Source organism: Rhinatrema bivittatum, chromosome 1 (assembly GCF_901001135.1).
Source record: "Rhinatrema bivittatum chromosome 1, aRhiBiv1.1, whole genome shotgun sequence".
NCBI classification, from domain to species: Eukaryota; Metazoa; Chordata; class Amphibia; order Gymnophiona; family Rhinatrematidae; genus Rhinatrema; species Rhinatrema bivittatum.
In genome coordinates this window covers 61,681,337-61,698,884 of record NC_042615.1, presented here as the reverse complement: position 1 = coordinate 61,698,884, position 17,548 = coordinate 61,681,337, and the positions used below count along the sequence as shown (strand labels likewise).

The following is a 17,548-nucleotide window of genomic DNA, read 5'->3' as shown; positions in this document are numbered from 1 at the left end:
CGTATTGCCACTAAACTAGTCTGGCTTCATAGAGACTTCTCTCAAAGTACCCTTACACTTTGTGGAACATAGATCATCTTATGGTGCTGATGACAAGTCAACTGTTATCAGTGAACTTAGTTCCTGGCTAGAACTTCTGAATAAAGATACAAAATTTAATCAGGCACTAACAGGAACATTTAATTTAGGGAAGAAGTCACTTGTGTTGGCAGCACAATAAAACCATGCTGCCTCAGATTCCACAACATGCTATATTAAAAATACTTTATTATCTATCTTTCAGAAGAGTCTCCATTAATGTTCCTACCACTAAAGTCAGACTAGTGATCTGCAATTTCCAACCTCTTCACTATTACCAAGGCAAATTGCAAAGTAAAAGATAAGAATCAAAAGAGAGAAGAAAATGTGCTTTCTTATTTAATAGCTGAGAGATGAGCAGATATATGGGAAGAAAGTTCGTAAAAGTTGCAATAGTAAGATTAGCTGGGGTTTATGCAGATAATACCTCCTGTGTACATTAGACTGGTAGGAGCTTAAAAGAACATTTTTCTGTATGGACAGAGGCTCTGGCATACTCTCCCAAGAGAAACTCATCTGGTAGATGATTTTGTAAAGCTTGGATAGCCTATTCAGTCATGGGATAGGAGGTGATGTCCTTTCGTGGATTGCAAACTGGTTAAAAGACAGGAAACAGAGTAGGATTAAATGGTCAATTTTCTCAGTGGAAAAGGGTAAACAGTGGAGTGCCTCAGGGATCTGTACTTGGACCGGTGCTTTTCAATATATATATAAATGATCTGGAATGGAATACGACGAGTGAGGTTATCAAATTTGCAGATGATACAAAATTATTCAGAGTAGTTAAATCACATGCGGATTGTGATACATTACAGGAGGACCTTGCAAGACTGGAAAATTGGGCATCCAAATGGCAGATGAAATTTAATGTGGACAAGTGCAAAGTGTTGCATATAGGGAAAAATAACCCTTGCTGTAGTTACACGTTATTAGGTTCCATATTAGGAGCTACCACCCAGGAAAAAGATCTAGGCATCATAGTGGATAATACTTTAAAATCGTCGGCTCAGTGTGCTGCAGCAGTTAAAAAAGCAAATAGAATGTTGGGAATTATTAGGAAGGGAATGGTTAATAGAACGGAAAATGTCATAATGCCTCTGTATCGCTCCATGATGAGACCGCACCTTGAATACTGTGTACAATTCTGGTCGCCGCATCTCAAAAAAGATATAGTTGCAATGGAGAAGGTACTTCAACCCCAGTGGATGGAATCAGTTGGCAAATAATAGTATTTCCCTATCCCCAGAGGGCTTACAATCTAAGTTTGTACCTGAGGCCAATGGAGGGTAAAGTGACTTGCCCAAGGTCAAATCCTGGTCTCCTGGTTTGTAGCCCACTGCTCTAACCACTAGGCTACTCCTCCACTCTGCAAGGAGACAACGACTGCCGATGTATTTAATAACCACACTTCTGGCTTATTTATCACAGCAACTCCTAGCATTTTTCCTTCCCTCCAGAATTGTATCATCTTAGAACACAACTGCCACATATCTATAAATGATCCCACCTCGTTACATTTTCTCCAGCACATATTGCTACATTGAGGATAGATTTTATGGATTCACAGAGGATATAGATACCATCAAAATAGCATCTTGTACCCATTTTCAATCGAGGAAGAAGATATGGAACTATCTCTAACAGATGTAAAGCATAGGTCCCATTCTTTTTCATCCCACTTTACCCCAAAGACTGACTCTCAACCTTACAAATACTTAGATTCATATGCATTATCTTTGTTCAATATAGAGTATACTTTAGAGATCATACCAGTTATCTTGCATGCATGTACACAATACCCTTCAAAAAGAGAACAACCCATCAATAGGTTCCTTTTAACTTCTGCCAACGATTCAAAATGTTTCAATTGGGATACCCCAAGAAGTGCTGAAATTTTACTAAATCCTTTCCTGACCACACCTGGCCCAGCCCTCCTTTTTCCCATTTGCTAAAGATTCTGTGCTCCTGACCAGCTGAAAAAGATGGATTATATCTCATAGGAAAGGGAAAGTAAACCTAAAAAATGAGCTTGTAATCACAGGACAGTAGAATATGGACAAGATGGTTCACGGTCAGCATAGAAAAAAATTGGTGAAATGGATAAATGCAAATTCTGTACAACAGGACTGGCAGTGGATATACATTTTGTTGTGGGGTTTTTCATTCTGATGTCAGAAGGCCCTTTATACAGAAAGGCATAACAAGGTGACAAGGTTCATTCAATGGAAATTTTCTAGATGCCATTAGTGACTGCTTCAGGGAGCCGACAAGAGGGGGAGCTACTTTAGAGAAGAGCACGCCACTCAATTCTTGTTTCTCGCCTCGATGTCTGTAATTCATTTTACGTATGTTTGTATGATTTCGCTGCAGGTTATTGCCATGATTAAGGGGCTCCAGGTGCTCATGGGTAGGATGGAAAGTGTTTTCAACCATGCCATCCGTCATACCATATATGCTGCCCTGCAGGACTTTGCCCAGGTCACACTCCGAGAGCCATTAAGACAGGCAATAAAGAAGAAGAAGAATGTCATTCAGAGGTTAGAATTTATACTTCAACATTTTATGTCTAATGATGCCGACTAATAATGTACTATAACTTTGTCCATCTTACTTCCCTTGAATGTTACCAACTTCTTTAATATCACATATGTATTGATTGTACATAAGTTATAGAAGATTATTGTAATATCCCCCTTTATAAATATAGCACCCCCCTTCCTAGATCCTGTTAGTTTTTACGACCTGTTGCTTAGTATCTTTCCTCCCCAGTTCAAAATTAGTTTGACTGTAAGGCCATTGTCGCTGCATTTATGTTCTATGGAAACCGATGTGATGTTATTAACGAACGTCGGTATATAAGAACCTTAAAAAAATAAATAAAATAAAATGTTGTCATCAAGAAAGCATAGCTTATTCTCTAATTTATGGTTTCATTTTATGTAACATCACCTTCATTGACTGTTTCTAGTGAAACTAATGACTTGAAACTTCTGCAGTTAGTCTAATACAAAGGCTTATTATTTAAAGCATCACTTTAACTTAGTTGGCTTGAAAGTCAATTAGGTTGCAGCACTCCCCACTGGAGAGAGTTTTAAAATATAACTGTGCCTTATATAAGAGAAAATTACTTAAGATAGCTGTACCTTAGGGAGCCCCTTATGTCCTTATCATGAAGAAGAGCCATATAGGACATATAAAATTGCTGAGAGGGGAGAGCTGCCTTGGGATTATTTGTTGAGAACGGTTTGAATGGGGACCGTGTCTAGCCCTTTCAGTGTTTTGAAGTCCTGGGGAAGGAGGGAGTATAGGATTGTTAGAATTGTATGGTTGTGGCGGATAGTGTCAGTAATAATAATTCTAGATTTCTCCAAAGTTGGGATTCTGCCAGACCCACAGCAACCATGCCCCTTGCTCTCCCTCTTCCCCAATATCTGCCCTTCCCTCCCAGGGGGAGTGTGTGAGTGTCTGTGGGGGAGGTGTGGAGATGATGGGATGGGGCACTGCCACTCAGCCCTCCCCTCTCCCATACGCTCTTGCTCACTCTCTACTTTATTCCCATTTCTCATCTCTTTAGTACAAGCCTTTTCCTCTCCAGCTCACTCCCTTCCCTCTTCTCTCTCGCAGCGTGCCAGGTTCATGCTATCAGCAAAATAACCCCCTCGTACCTGGGTTTTAATAATGAGGACTTCTGTACTCTGCTCCTCCAAAACCTGCGTCTTTAGGGAATGACATCCTTGCCCCCTTCCCCCAACAGCTCTGCAATAATGGTTATGCAGTATGGAGCTCCAAGAACCACATCCTTGCCTGACTGTCTTGCAGAACCCACAGCTCAGTAATGCTAAATGCGACAGAAGTCTTCTCATGGCCACATTGCAGCCCTTTTCCCTGATCAGCAGCGATCTTGCACCCAGTTTGTCTAATACTCCACTCTTGATGCACTGCCGCACTTCCAACTTCAAGTATGTGAGCTGGCGGCAGTGGAGCACTGCTCTTTCACTGCCGCCACTGGAGGTCAGATCAAGCTCCTTTCCCCGTCACTGCTGCAGGCCAAATCACACTCCTCCTGCCGTTGCTGCAGGAGGCCAGATGAAATTCAGTCAAGGGCAGCTTCTGGCCTGCAGGCCGTCATTTAGGGATCCCTACTATACCTCTGTACTGTGTGGTAATGCAAAACTACACATGACAAGCGGTGTTCTTAAAAAGCTTATTAAGTTGGCTTTGTAACTCTTAAACAGCTTCCTTCTAATTCCCTGGCTTCCCATGTGGCAGCCTTGTTAACGAGTTACAGACTTAGCTCTGATCAGTTCAAACAGGTGATGCAAAAATGACCTCTCTCACTGCAAGATTTCTTTCCATGTGAGCCCAATTTTTGGCTGTCCTGAGCAAGGCTGACCTTAGAGATTAAGGGAAATTGTGGAGGAGCTGCTTAAAGACCGTTACATATCAGCTGTAAATTAACCGATTGCTGTTAGATGTACTTTTGAAAATCATGAGCAGCACACCCAGAAGGATGACTTTGTTTAATGACTGTTAATCTTATGTAGCTCTGCGCAGTTAATGAGAACTGATTTTCTCTTCCCACTGTTGCTTTAAGTTCTTCCGGGCCTGCTAGGAGATTCTTTGCTCTCAGAACTTTCTTCCATAAGGGCCCAGCAAAGAGGATGGATAGCACCTACAACTAGTCAGCAAAATTAAACAGAGAATAATTTTAATAGTGTGTTGTTTTCTTTTTCTTGTGTATGTTGCTTTACATTTGCCAGGGGATTTTACCTATCTGGCTTTTGGAACATCCAGTAGAAATGGTTTTAAGATTAATTTAAAATTATTTATATTGCCACATTGATTTTTAGATTAGAGCTCTTTAAAGAAACTGTTTTCAACCTTTTTGGAATATTGTTTGAACTGTAGTGGGCAAATTGCTTGTTTAATTGTAGCATATGCACACAAGCTTCTGATGCCAAGGAAACAATCACGCTGACAGCATTTCTGCGAACCTCATGGGTAATATTTATCTGCAAGGTTTGCCAGAATAATCGAAACAGAATGACACAGGTAGTGTTGCTTTGATTATTGCCCCATGGAATGTACTGTATTAAAAGTGAATTTTCTATGTTGTGGAATTTTTGAAAATGTTTTTTCGTGTTGGTCATGTATACAGCTGTGCACTTTAAGTAAAATATGGATGACAAAAATGTCCTTTATTTTCAAAAAAATCTTATTTTTTAATGAATGAATCTTTTTCTCTTGTTTTATATACCACATACCAAAAATAGCTCTAAATAGTTTACAAATTATAAAAACATAAAAATACATTATGGGTAAATTAACTGGACAACTGTAGCAGAATGTTCAATGGGACAATGTTCCTGCAGGATATACCTGCATAAATTTAGCTATCCCAGTAAATATACATGGATAAAGTTATCTATCCAGGTACATGTACCCAGATAACTAAACTGGACAGGCTGAATTCAGAGTATAGTCTGTTAAGTAAAGAATAAACTAAAAAAAAAAAAATCCCTTTCAGGCAATTAGGTCTGATTCCCTCCCCAGGAATCTCCACAAAATAAAGTTGTGGCTCCAGGCTTCTTCCTCCACTGCTCCCCAGATATTAAAGTACTGACTCCTGAAAGCTCATACTGGCGTCTGAGGCCTAATACCAAACCTACTCACCCCGGCAGGCTTTTGTGGCCTGTCACCATCCTTCACAAATGGATAACAGTCAAACCTGCATGAAAAATAATCATTATTGACTCCTATCACCAATCTGGTTGATGTATGAGCCTTGTTTTAATCTCTCTACTGCTGAATATGGTGCCAAAACTAGAAAAAGAAACCACAGAATACAGCTTTAGCGCCCATCTCTTATGGGAATAGAAGGATCACTGACTCAAATGAATATGGGCTATAATCATGGGTTGCAGGGCATGATGCTCTTATACCTGGTGATGATTCTTGTGCCAATAGTCCTGAAGTTCCTGTTTCCAGTGCTTTCAGGCCGTGAGAGTGTTTCCATTATTCTCAAGAGATTCAGGAAACAAAGGATGTTGGATAATGGGATCCTGGGTACAGGGATGACATGTCCCACAACAAGGTACCTGAAGGATATATCAGTCTTCCCTATAAAGTACTTGCCACCCATTGCTGAGCATGTCCTCTACAAAATTACTGCCAGTCACTGCCTGTGAGAGGGTGTTGGAATCATAGGTTCATCTGGGGAATTTGGCAGCCACATTTTAGAATCTTTAGCTTGGCACCAAACACAACCGGAGTATTCGGGGAGTGAAAATGCTTCTGGTTCCAGTGTGCCATCTCAAGCTCTTACTTTCATCATATTAGGAATGCCAGTGATGCCATAGAAAACCTGCTTCATCAGTTCTCTTTCTGTCCTCTTCTGAAATGTAATGAAGGAGCTTTCTTTTCATTCCCTGCACCTTCCTAAAGAGATGGGAGGAAGTAAATGTCTCCATTCCGCCCTTGACCGCCACAGTGTTCTAGAAGGATTCAGAGGCCATGCAACTCAGGAACTTGATCAGTCCCCAGAACATAGGGTATGACAGAAGCTGTCATAGGCTCTGTGTCAACCATGAGCATCCCATAGAGTTACAAGATCACCTTTGAGCCTAACCTGTATAGCACACTGTTGGTTTCTGAGGTCCCCGACTAGTGTGGTGCTTGGATGGAAAACACAAACTCTGTGTGTCCTCCTTAGAGCCGTAACTGGAAGTGTCTGAATCTCTTTAATCCTCCTTTTGTGCCACTTCTCTGTACTGTCTCGCCTGTAATTACAGGCACAAAACCTAAAAGCTATTTCCAGTCAGAAAGTGGAGCAGATTAGCAGCAGTGACAACACTGCAGGATTAGCAGCAAATATACATGTGCCAGTCACACACAGCCTCAGGACTAAGCTTCATTTCTACACCTGACATAAACCTTTAGCACTAGCATTTACTTCAACCCTTACTATGATGTAAAAATTCAGCACTGAACTCCTAAGGACGGCTGAAATTTTACGGGTAGATTTTAAAAGGCCTACACGTGCCAAAGCCGGAGAGATATGCCTGAGTCTCCGGGTAGCGTGCGCCACGTGGATTTTAAAAAGCGGCTGAGTACACGTGTATTTCCCAGTATGCGCACAAATCCCAAAGGCAAAAACATGGACGGAGTCTGGGTGGGATGTGGGTGGGACATATTTACCCAGGTGGCACACAGACGCGTGCGCTGGGGTCCCCTACCATGTAACTTTAGTTCTGCTATGGAGGAGGTGTAAGTAGAAAAAACCCCCCACTAGGCTACTCAGAAGGGTTTTAAGGGTCAGGGCAGGTAGGGTAAAAGAGAGGCTAGTTAGCTGGGGGGGGGGGGGGATAAGGAAGTCCTATCCTTTAACTGGGCGGACTGAGAATGGACTGGGGAAATGAGTATTGGCATCAGCATGCATATCTTACAAAATCCCCCCACTTACGTAGTAGACACGGCATTTGCGCGCACCCATATAAAATTGTATCCATGTGTACATTCGTCCTGCCAACTTTATGATATGCGCACATATATGTGCATATGTTATAAAATGGACAGGTCCATGTGTGCATGCCAGCAAACACATGCACGTATGCCCATGCACCAGAATGAGTTACCATCTCCGTGCACTAGTTTACATAAAAAGTAATAGTTAATTTTAGCAATAAAGCTTATTTGCATGGAATTGCAGTATTTTTTTTTTTGCACTTGCCAGCATTGGGCCTTAGCACATGTTTTTAAGCACTGAAATTCTTTTACATCAAAAGGAATTTTAGCACTAAGTGCACTAACCAATGCTATAAAGTGTGCACTAAGGGGTAGATTTTCAAAGGGTTACGCACGTAACCCCCGAAATCATACCCCAAACTCCCCCCCCCCCCCTGCGCGCGCTGAGCCTAAGTCCCGGGGGGGGGTGTTGGGGGCATGTCGGGGGGGGGGGGCTTGTCACGTCGGTGCGTCATCTGGGGCGTGGCCGCGGGCGTGGTTCTGGCCCGGGGGCGTTCCGGGGGTGTGGCCATGGCCTCCGGACCAGCCCTAGGCAGGCAGCCGGCCCGCGCAGGCGTAACTGGGAATAAAGGTGTGTGTGGGGGGGGTGTAGATAGGGCTGGGGGGGTGGGTTAGGTAGGGGAAGGTGGGGGAAGGCGGAAGGAAAGTTCCCTCTGAGGCCACTCAGATTTTGGAGCGGCCTCGGAGGGAACGGGCAGCACGCGCAGGGCTCGGTGCGCGCAAGGTGCACAAATGTGCACCCCCTTGTGCGCGCCAACCCCGGATTTTATAAGATATGTGCAGCGTACTTTTGTTCGCACCTGGTGTGCGAACAAAAGTACGTGCTCGCGCTTTTTTATAAAATGTACCCCTAAGGGTTAGCCCAGCTTATTACATCCGTTTCTATGTGAATAAACATGGCTGTTCTTTGGAAGTCAAAGCAAATTAGGGCACAGAGTGGAATGAAAGTTTTGAGACCATTACAATCTTGTGGTGGCCTATAAATATTTCAAATAAATAGTGTTAAAATAATTTATTCTGCGTTTAGTGTTCTTCAGGCTATTAGAAAGACAGTTTGCGACTGGGAGGCGGGCCATGAACCGTTTAATGACCCAGCACTCAGAGGAGAGAAAGATCCCAAGACCGGCTTTGACATCAAAGTTCCTAGACGAGCAGTGGGACCCTCCAGTACCCAGGTATCTTCCCTTTTTTTTTTGTTATGTAATGTATTTGTAATGGTGATATGAGCATTTTTCACATTTACAATTTTAAAGAATAAGTTGATAAACAAGTTTTTTTTTCTGGGATGCTTACTTCAAATTAGGCCTGAAAGCATAAAATTTACTTGTGTATTCAGTTTAATACTTTCATTAATTAATGTAAAATTCATTGGGGCCGTTGTAATGTGCATCGAGGCTGCCGTGGGTTTGTGTACGCCTGTACGCGTGTTTGTATGCATGTTTTCCCAGGCATACACGGGGATAGTAAGGGTTTTGTGCGTGGGGATAGTAAGGGTTTTGTGCGTGGGGAAAAAAGCGCATATAAACAGCTCTTATAGACCCACATTTTTTCCTGCGCAAATGCATGCTGGCGACATGCAAAGGAGGCGATTAGCTAATCATAGACAATGCAGGGAGCCGTGCTAATGTTAGTGTAGGTTTTTTAATGCGGGCTTTTTACTGCCATGGTTAGGGAACAAGTTAAGAGTCCGCGCCAACTCAGAGCGTCCAGGCATCCTGAAAACCATCTATCTGAGTGCCTATATTGGCTTCCGAGTGGCCAGCGTAGCTAGTATCTCTTCTGGGCGAGTGAGCGGCCAGCATCGCTAGATGCTTTTCTTGGCGTCTGAACGGCCAGCTTAGGTAGATGCTTCCCTAGGCGCTTTTCTGGGCACCCGATCGTATAGATTCGCGACCAAATAAGTGCCGAGCTCAGCACTTGAGCGGCAACATTTGCTAGGCGCCTTCTGGACCGCCAGAGCATCCATATTCATTCCCGCCTGAGTGCCTGTGTCAGCCCCCGAGCATCCAGATTGCTGCCCAACTGAACACCTATCTCGCTGCTATGCCAGTGTGAATTAGCATCCATGAAAATATTTGCCATGTGGTCTGCAGCACAGTTATTTGAAATATTAAAAATACTTTCCAGGGTCATACTTTCATTTAATAGGGAGACCCGCTAGCTCGCTTTTATCCGGGGATTATTGGCATGGGTTTTGAGCGCGGATGCGGCTGCTTAGTGCATAGGCCCTTTCCACGCTTAGGTGCGCACATTCCTCTGTATGCGCGTGGATTTCTGCATGCAGATCATTTGCATAATTTATTTTTTTACATCTCACGGAAGCAGCATCTTCAGCCATGTGCAGTAACCAAAACACACGCTTATAACTAGTGCCTGTTTTGCCATGGGTCTTATTACATCGTCCCCATTATGTGGAAAACCGTCTATAGACACTGGATAACAGTCAAGCAAGTGACTGGCAGTTGGCTCTTTCCATGAGGATATGCAGTCCACCCTTAGCTACATAGACTAATAGCATAATAGAATGACTGTATAATAAAAATGTCCAATGTTTTGTTTGAAATCACTATTGAAAATCTATCCAGTAAGTGCAAAAAGTCATAAGAACATAAGAATATGGGAAAATGCCATACTGGGTCAGACCAAGGGTCCATCAAGCCCAGCATCCTGTTTCCAACAGTGGCCAATCCAGGTCATAGGAACCTGGCAAGTATCCAAAAACTAAGTCTATTCCATGTAACCATTGCTAATGGCAGCGGCTATTCCCCAAGTGAACTTAACAGCAGGTAATGGACTTCTCCTCCAAGAACTTATCCAATCCTTTTTTAAACACAGCTATACTAACTGCACTGACCACATCCCCCGGTAACAAATTCCAGAGTTTAATTGTGCGTTGAGTAAAAAAGAACTTTCTCCGATTAGTTTTAAATGTGCCCCACGCTAACTTCATGGAGAGCCCCCTAGTCTTTCTACTATCCGAAAGAGTAAATAACCAATTCACATCTACCCGTTCTAGACCTCTCATGATTTTAAACACCTCTATCATATCCCCCCCCAGTCGTCTCTTCCCTAAGCTGAAAAGTCCTAACCTCTTTAGTCGTTCCCCGTAGTCAGATTACATGTCCCTTTTTTCTGCTTTCTCATTTTTCCGGGCTCTCCACGGGTTATATTTCCTTCACCCAGTGATTTAAAAGAACAGCTGCTGATTACTTGTACCAGTGGCCAAGTGTTGAGCATTTCACTTTCCCTGTATGTACCCAGATCAGCCCAGACCGTGGGTTGAACCTCCTTTCCAGCAGGTGGAGACAGACCAAAACTGAAAAGTTATCCTATATGAGGACAGAGCCTACGCTGCAGCCCTTCAGTATTTGTCTGTCTCCAGCAAGTGGATCAGCTCACCCTTCGGTCTCCTGATTTAGGCTAGTCAGCCTTCTTTTCTCTTCTTGGATCAAGCAAGTACTTATTCCTTCGGGATTTTGGTCGGAGTTCTTTCTATAAAAAAAAAAAAAAGTTTAATTTTTATTCTGTGCAGGAGATGGTCCCGTCTCCTGGCTCTTGCCAGACTCAGGGGGGCTTTGCCCCATGTGCGGAGCATAACCTGAGTCTGTGATTGCTTCCAGGTGTGGGGACCGAGGCTGGTGGTCCAGTCTCCCCCTCCCTCTGGCTGCCTAGGGAGCATAGTGCGACATTGTTGTGCACAGTTTCAAGTTTAAAGTTAAAAAATAAATAAATACATAAAATAAGAAGAATTCTTAAATTTTTGTTTTACCTGGGATTCGAACCGGCAGCCAGACAGACAGGAGCGTGCAGGCTTCACTCTCCTGCCTCCGCTCCTGCCGGCGGGCTGCCAATCATTTCTATTTTTAACTTTTTTTCTTCAGCGTGTGGCTCCTCTTCACTGAGGATGCCGCGGCCAGCAGCCTGCCTAGCGTGTGGGCAGCCCTTGTCGCACGAGGGGCTCTGCTCAGCCTGCCTGCCTGCCTGCCGGGTGAGGAAGGCCCCTCCTTGGCAGGGCAGGCAAATTTAGCTCGGGGACGGAACCCCCAGCGCATGGCCAGGCCGTTCCCGGGTTGGCAAAGCCCGGGAACGGCGGCCATTTTGGGTTTTTCTGCAGCTCCCAATTCGGAGTTGCCTGGGGCTGGGGAGCCAGAATTTTGCGAGTTGAGCCCCGAGGCCCCACAGGATGTGGTCCCTGACCCCCCCTCATCCCCCTCCACGGGAAATCTAAGGCTCGTTTTTCCTCAGAATTTGTCCTCCTCCTGCATAAAACCTATTTGGCTAGCTTGCAGGAGGAGGAGGGCCCCCCCCCCCCCCCGGCGAAAATTCCGCGCCTCGCGCCGTTACCTCTTTGCCCTGCCGTGGAACCTCCGGGGTCCGTGCGGGTGGTTCTGGGGGTGGCCCCCATCCCTGACCCCCCCGGTGGCCCCAGTTATTCCGGATCCTGATCCCATTTCAGATTCAGCGAGCACCACCCACCCCTGGAGGGGGACGATCCTAGGGTTCTTTGCATGTTTCAGCTTGAAGAGTTGGAGCCCCTCATCCCTTTTGTCCTCCAGGAATTGGGGCTGGAGGGGCCCCCTGCGGATTCCCTTATGGCCCCCTTGCCCACGAATATGGACCCGGTTCTGGCAGGACTCAGGGCCCCGGCAAGCGCTTTTCCTTTTCATCCTATGCACAAGTTGCTGCTCTTGCATGAATGGGAGGCTCCCGAAGCGAGACTCCGGGTGGGGCGGGCTATGGATCCTGGAGGAATGTTTAGATATGTTGAAAATCCCCACCGTGGACTTCTCAGTCTCTGCGGTCACCAAGCAGACCACTATCCCTGTGGTGGGATTGACGGCTCTGAAGGACAGACAGGATCGTAAGCTCGAGGCCCATCTGAAACGTATTTTTGAAGTCCTGGCTCTGGGGGTCCGAGCAACTATCTGCAGCAGTCTCATGCAGCGGGCAGGTCTCAGGTGGGTTCAACAATTACTTGGCTCCCAGGACCTCCTGTCTGCAGAGGCGGAGAAGGCTGAACGTCTGGAAGCCGTCATCGCATATGGAGCTGATGCGCTCTACGACCTCCTCCGCGTCCAGGCGAAGGCAATAGTCTCTGTGGTATCCGCTAGACGGCTCCTCTGGCTGCACAATTGGTCGGTCGACCCGTCCTCCAAGGCCCGACTAGGCACGTTGCCTTTCAAAGGTAAGTTGCTTTTTGGAAAGGACCTTGAGAAGCTTATTGACTCCTTGGGATGTGCTTGGTGGGTCTTGGGGAGGGATCGGGATGGGGGGGGTAGTTTGTATTTATGTAGAAAACTGATTTTGGATGCTTGGGGTGGGTTTTCTTTAAGCTTCCTTTGCTGTTTCGTTTTTTGGCCCGGTTTCGGGTTTCCTCGTTTCGTTTTTCAAAAGGGCGAAACGAGAAAACCCGAAATTTACCACGAGGTATCCGAGTCAAAAAACGACCCGGCAGAAAAAAACGAAGCACATCTCTACTATTAAGTTCATTTAGAGAATAGCCACTGCCATTAGCAATGGTTACATGGAATAGACTTAGTTTTTGGGTACTTGCCAGGTTCCTTTGACCTGGATTGGCCACTGTTGGAAACAGGATGCTGGGCTTGATGGACCCTTGGTCTGACCCAGTATGGCATTTCTTATGTTCTTATGTTCTTATGTTGGGGGGAAAATAAGGTTCATAAGCTTCCGGAGGACCATCCGAAACAATCGCGTTCCTTTACACCCTCCCGTCCTCGCTTCCGGGGACAGAGGAGGTATATGCCCCGCGGACGAGGTGGCTCCTCTAGGGGTTATTCTTCTCGGTCTCAATCTTGGTCTCAGCCCTCTCGTGGGTGTTGCTCCTTTCGCGAGGGCCAGTCCCAGCGCCCCACCCCAAAGCCTGCCACACAATGAAGTTCAGTCGACCCATTCCTTGGTCCCTTTTCTGGGCGGTCACCTCTCCCTGTTCTTTGAGGAATGGGTCAAAATTACGTCGGATCAGTGGGTCCTCAACATTGTCTGAGACATTTACGCTTTCTAACTTGTTCGCGATCTACTGGATCTCTTTGTATTCTCCCCATGCTGTCATCTCAAGCGGGAAGCGGTAGAGCAAACCCTCGTCAGACTACTGAGTCTGGGCGCAGTTGTCCCGGTTCCAAAACCGGAGCTCGGCGCAGGCCAGTATTCTATTTACTTCATAGTTCCCAAGAAGGACGGGGCTTTTCGGCCGATCTTAGACCTCAAGAGGGTCAACCGGGCCCTCAAGATCCCACATTTTTGCATGGAAACCTTGTGAGCGGTCTTCGCAGCGGTTCGCCCCAGAGAGTTCCTCGCCTCGCTTGATTTGACAGAAACGTACTTCCATATTCCGATTGACCGCGATTACCAGAAGTATCTTCGTTTCCCCATCCTCAACCGGGATTTCCAGTCTCGGGCGCTGCCTTTCGGCCTCGCGGCCGCACCACACACCTTCTCCAAGGTCATGGAGGTGGTGGCGGCGGCCCTTCGTCGAGAAGGAATCCTAGTCCACCCCTATCTGGACGACTGGCTTGAAAGGGCCAAGTCGGAAGTTCTTTGCAGACAGGCGGTGGATTGGGTATTAGCTCTCCTTGCGTCTCTCGGTTGGATAGTGAATTTTTCCAAGAGCAAGCTTCAGCCCTCCCAGGTGTTAGAGTTTCTGGGAGCACACTTCGACACTCGAGTAGGCAAGGTATTATTTATTTATTTATTTATTTATTGCTTTTATATAACGACATTCGATCGAGATATTACATCGGTTTACATATAACTAAACAAATAAGGCAAGATCTGCTTATTTTACATTATAACATGGTAACTAGTATAAACGAAGAAGAGAAACATTTACATTATAACGTTATAACATTGCAACATGGGGAATAATATATAGGATATAGAAACATAGAAACGGCGGCAGAAGAAGACCAAACGGCCCATCCAGTCTGCCCAGCAAGCCCCCCACATTTTTTTCTCATACTTATCTGTTTCTCTTAGCTCTTTGGTTCTATTTCCCCTCCACCCCCGCCACCAATGTAGAGAGCAGCGACGGAGCTGCATCCGAGTGAAATATCAAGCTTGATTAGTTAGGGGTAGTAGGGGTAGCAACCGCCGCAGTAAGCAAGCCACACCCATGCTTATTTGTTTTACCCAGACTGTTATTCAGCCCTTATTGGTTGTTTTTCTTCTCCCCTGCCGTTGAAGCAGGGAGCTATGCTGGATATGCGTGAAGTATCAGTTTTTCTTCTCCCCTGCCGTTGAAGCAGAGAGCTATGTTGGATATGCGTGAAGTATCAATTTTTCTTCTCCCCTGCCGTTGAAGCAGAGAGCTATGCTGGATATGCGTGAAGTATCAATTTTTCTTCTCCCCTGCTGTTGAAGCAGAGAGCTATGCTGGATATGCATGAAGTATCAGTTTTTCTTCTCCCCTGCCGTTGAAGCAGAGAGCTATGCTGGATATGCATTGAAAGTGAAATATGATCTAATAGTCTTAAAGCCTCGTGCGTGGGCCCTCAGGTTGATCGACCAGGTTCGGAATCTGCTCTCGCTGCCTCTTCCAACGGCCTGGGACTACCTGCAGGTCTTGGGGTCCATGGCTTCCACCATCGACCTAGTTCCCTAGGCTTTTGCTCATATGCGACTGTTACAGAAAGCTTTGCTATCCCGTTGGCAGCCGGTGTCGGGACAGTTTCACATAGTCCTCCCTCTTTTGGACTCTACCGTCGCTGCCTTGCAGTGGTGGCTTTCGCTTCCCCATCTTCTCCAGGGAATGCCCCTTCAATCTCCACAGTGGACGATAGTAATCACGGACGCCAGTCTCTCGGGCTGGGGTGCGGTCTGCTTGTCCCAGTCCACTCAGGGGATCTGGTCGCCGGTTCAGACTCGCTGGCACATCAATCAGTTGGAGGCCCGGGCGGTGCATCTGGCTCTGCAGGAGTTTGTGCCACTGATACGCGGCAAAGCGGTGAGGGTTCTTTCCGACAACTCCACCACCGTGGCTTACATCAACCTTCAGGGGGGCACCCGCAGTCGCCTCGTGGCCCTAGAAGCCATTCGTCTCTTTGCCTGGGCGGAACGACATCTGGATTGCCTGGCGGCCTCCCACATCGCAGGCAAGGAGAATGTTCAGGCCAATTTTCTCAGTCGTCAATTGCTCAATCCGGGAGAGAGGGAACTCTCGGAAGAAGCCATGGATCTGATTGTCAACACCACCTGGACCTCACCTGGACCTCATGGCGACCTTGCGCAATGCCAAGGCTAATCGGTTCTTCAGCCGCTAGAGGGAGCACGGCTCGGAGGGTGTGGATGCTCTGGTTCTCCCTTGGCCCATGGACGTCCTTCTGTACTTGTCCCCCCATGGCCTCTGATGGGAAAAGTTCTCAGGAGAATAGAACTCCACCGAGGGCCTGTGGTTCTGGTAGCACCCGAATGGCCTCGCAGACCATGGTTCGCGGTTCTCGTCAACCTGGCGATGGATGGACCTCTCCGGCTAGACCATCTTCCTCATCTACTTTGGCAGGGGCCTGTATTTTTCTACCAGGCCGATCGCTTTTGTCTAGCAGCCTGGCTATTGAACGGTGACGCCTGAGGCGTAAAGGCTTTAAAGAGGAGGTTATCGCCACCTTGCAATGAGCCCGGAAGCAGTAGTCTTCTCTAGCTTACGTGCGCGTTTGGAAGGTCTTTGAGACTGTGAGGAGTCAGGTGTCTCAGCACGCTCCGCCCCGGTCTCGGTTCTTTATTTTCTACAGAAGGGTCTCTCCAAGGGCCTTTCCTTCAGTTCCCTGTGCGTGCAAGTTTCTGCTCTCGGCTCTCTCCTTGGACGGGTCAAGGGTCATCCCCTAGCGGGCCACTCAGACGTGGTTCGGTTCCTGAAGGGAGTCAAACACCTGCGTCCGCCCGCTCGCATTACTTGCCCGTCGTGGAGTCTTAATCTGGTCCTCCGGGTCCTCTGTGCTGCCCCGTTCAAACCTCTCCGTCAGTCTACGGTAAAGGACCTCACGCTCAAGACAGTATTCCTTGTTTCTATCTCCTCCGCTTGGCGGGTTTCCGAGATCCAAGCATTGTCCTGTCGGGAACCTTTTTTGCGCTTCTCCGATTCAGGTGTTTCCCTCAAGACGGTGCTTTCCTTCTTGCTGAAGGTTGTCTCCACCTTCCATGTCAACCAGTCGGTAGAGCTTCCAGCATTCTCCCCAGAGGAGATTGCAGGTACCACTGGAGGCGATCTTCGTAAACTGGATGTCAAATGCGTTCTCCTCCGGTATCTTCAGGTCACCAATGATTTTTGGGTCTCGGACCATCTTTTTGTCCTCTGGAGTGGTCCCAATCGGGGCAAACCAGCTTCTAAGACCACTATTGCACGGTGGTTGAAGGAGGCCATTTCCTCGGCCTATCTTTGCCAAGGTCGGGCGGTTCTGGAGGGCCTGAAGGCTCATTCGCTACGTTTTCAAGCTACTTCCTGGGTGGAGAGTCAATCGGTTTCTCCGCAAGAGATTTGCAGGGCTGCCACCTGGACGTCACTGCATACCTTTGCTCGCTACTACCGTTTGGATGTGCAAGCACCGGTTTTTGGTTCTTTTGGGTGGCAAGTGCTTCAAGCGGGACTGTCTCGGTCCCACCCAGGATAGGGAAGCTTTGGTACATCCCACGGTCTGGACTGATCCAGGTACGTACAGGGAAAGGAAAATTAGTTCTTACCTGTTAATTTTCATTCCTGTAGTACCACGGATCAGTCCAGACGCCCTTCCCTGTTTGTTTGTTTTTTCTGTCCTCTCGAAGCTTGTTCTTACAGATTCGCAGAGTTTGATACTTCGTTTTTTGCAAGAATACTGAGCAATTACACCGGAAGCCTTGGTTGTTCAAGCGCCAAGTATATGCAAGAGCAGTTAGTCCTACCATGTTTTTTACATTGTTCTGGAGTTGCTCAATTGAGCTTTTTGGTTACTTGCTTGAT

General features: G+C 46.6%; 1 protein-coding gene across 3 annotated transcripts in view; it reads left to right on the top strand.

Moving 5' to 3' along the window:
• The window catches only part of CYFIP1 (cytoplasmic FMR1 interacting protein 1), a 250,653-nt gene that overhangs the window by 105,608 nt on the left and 127,497 nt on the right, over positions 1-17,548 (top strand). For all 3 annotated transcript variants that reach the window (XM_029611029.1, XM_029610852.1, XM_029610940.1), the window contains exons 14-15: positions 2,449-2,615; positions 8,630-8,777. In XM_029611029.1, the coding sequence (XP_029466889.1) occupies positions 2,449-2,615; positions 8,630-8,777 (315 nt within the window). The remainder of the gene's footprint in view (positions 1-2,448; positions 2,616-8,629; positions 8,778-17,548) is intronic.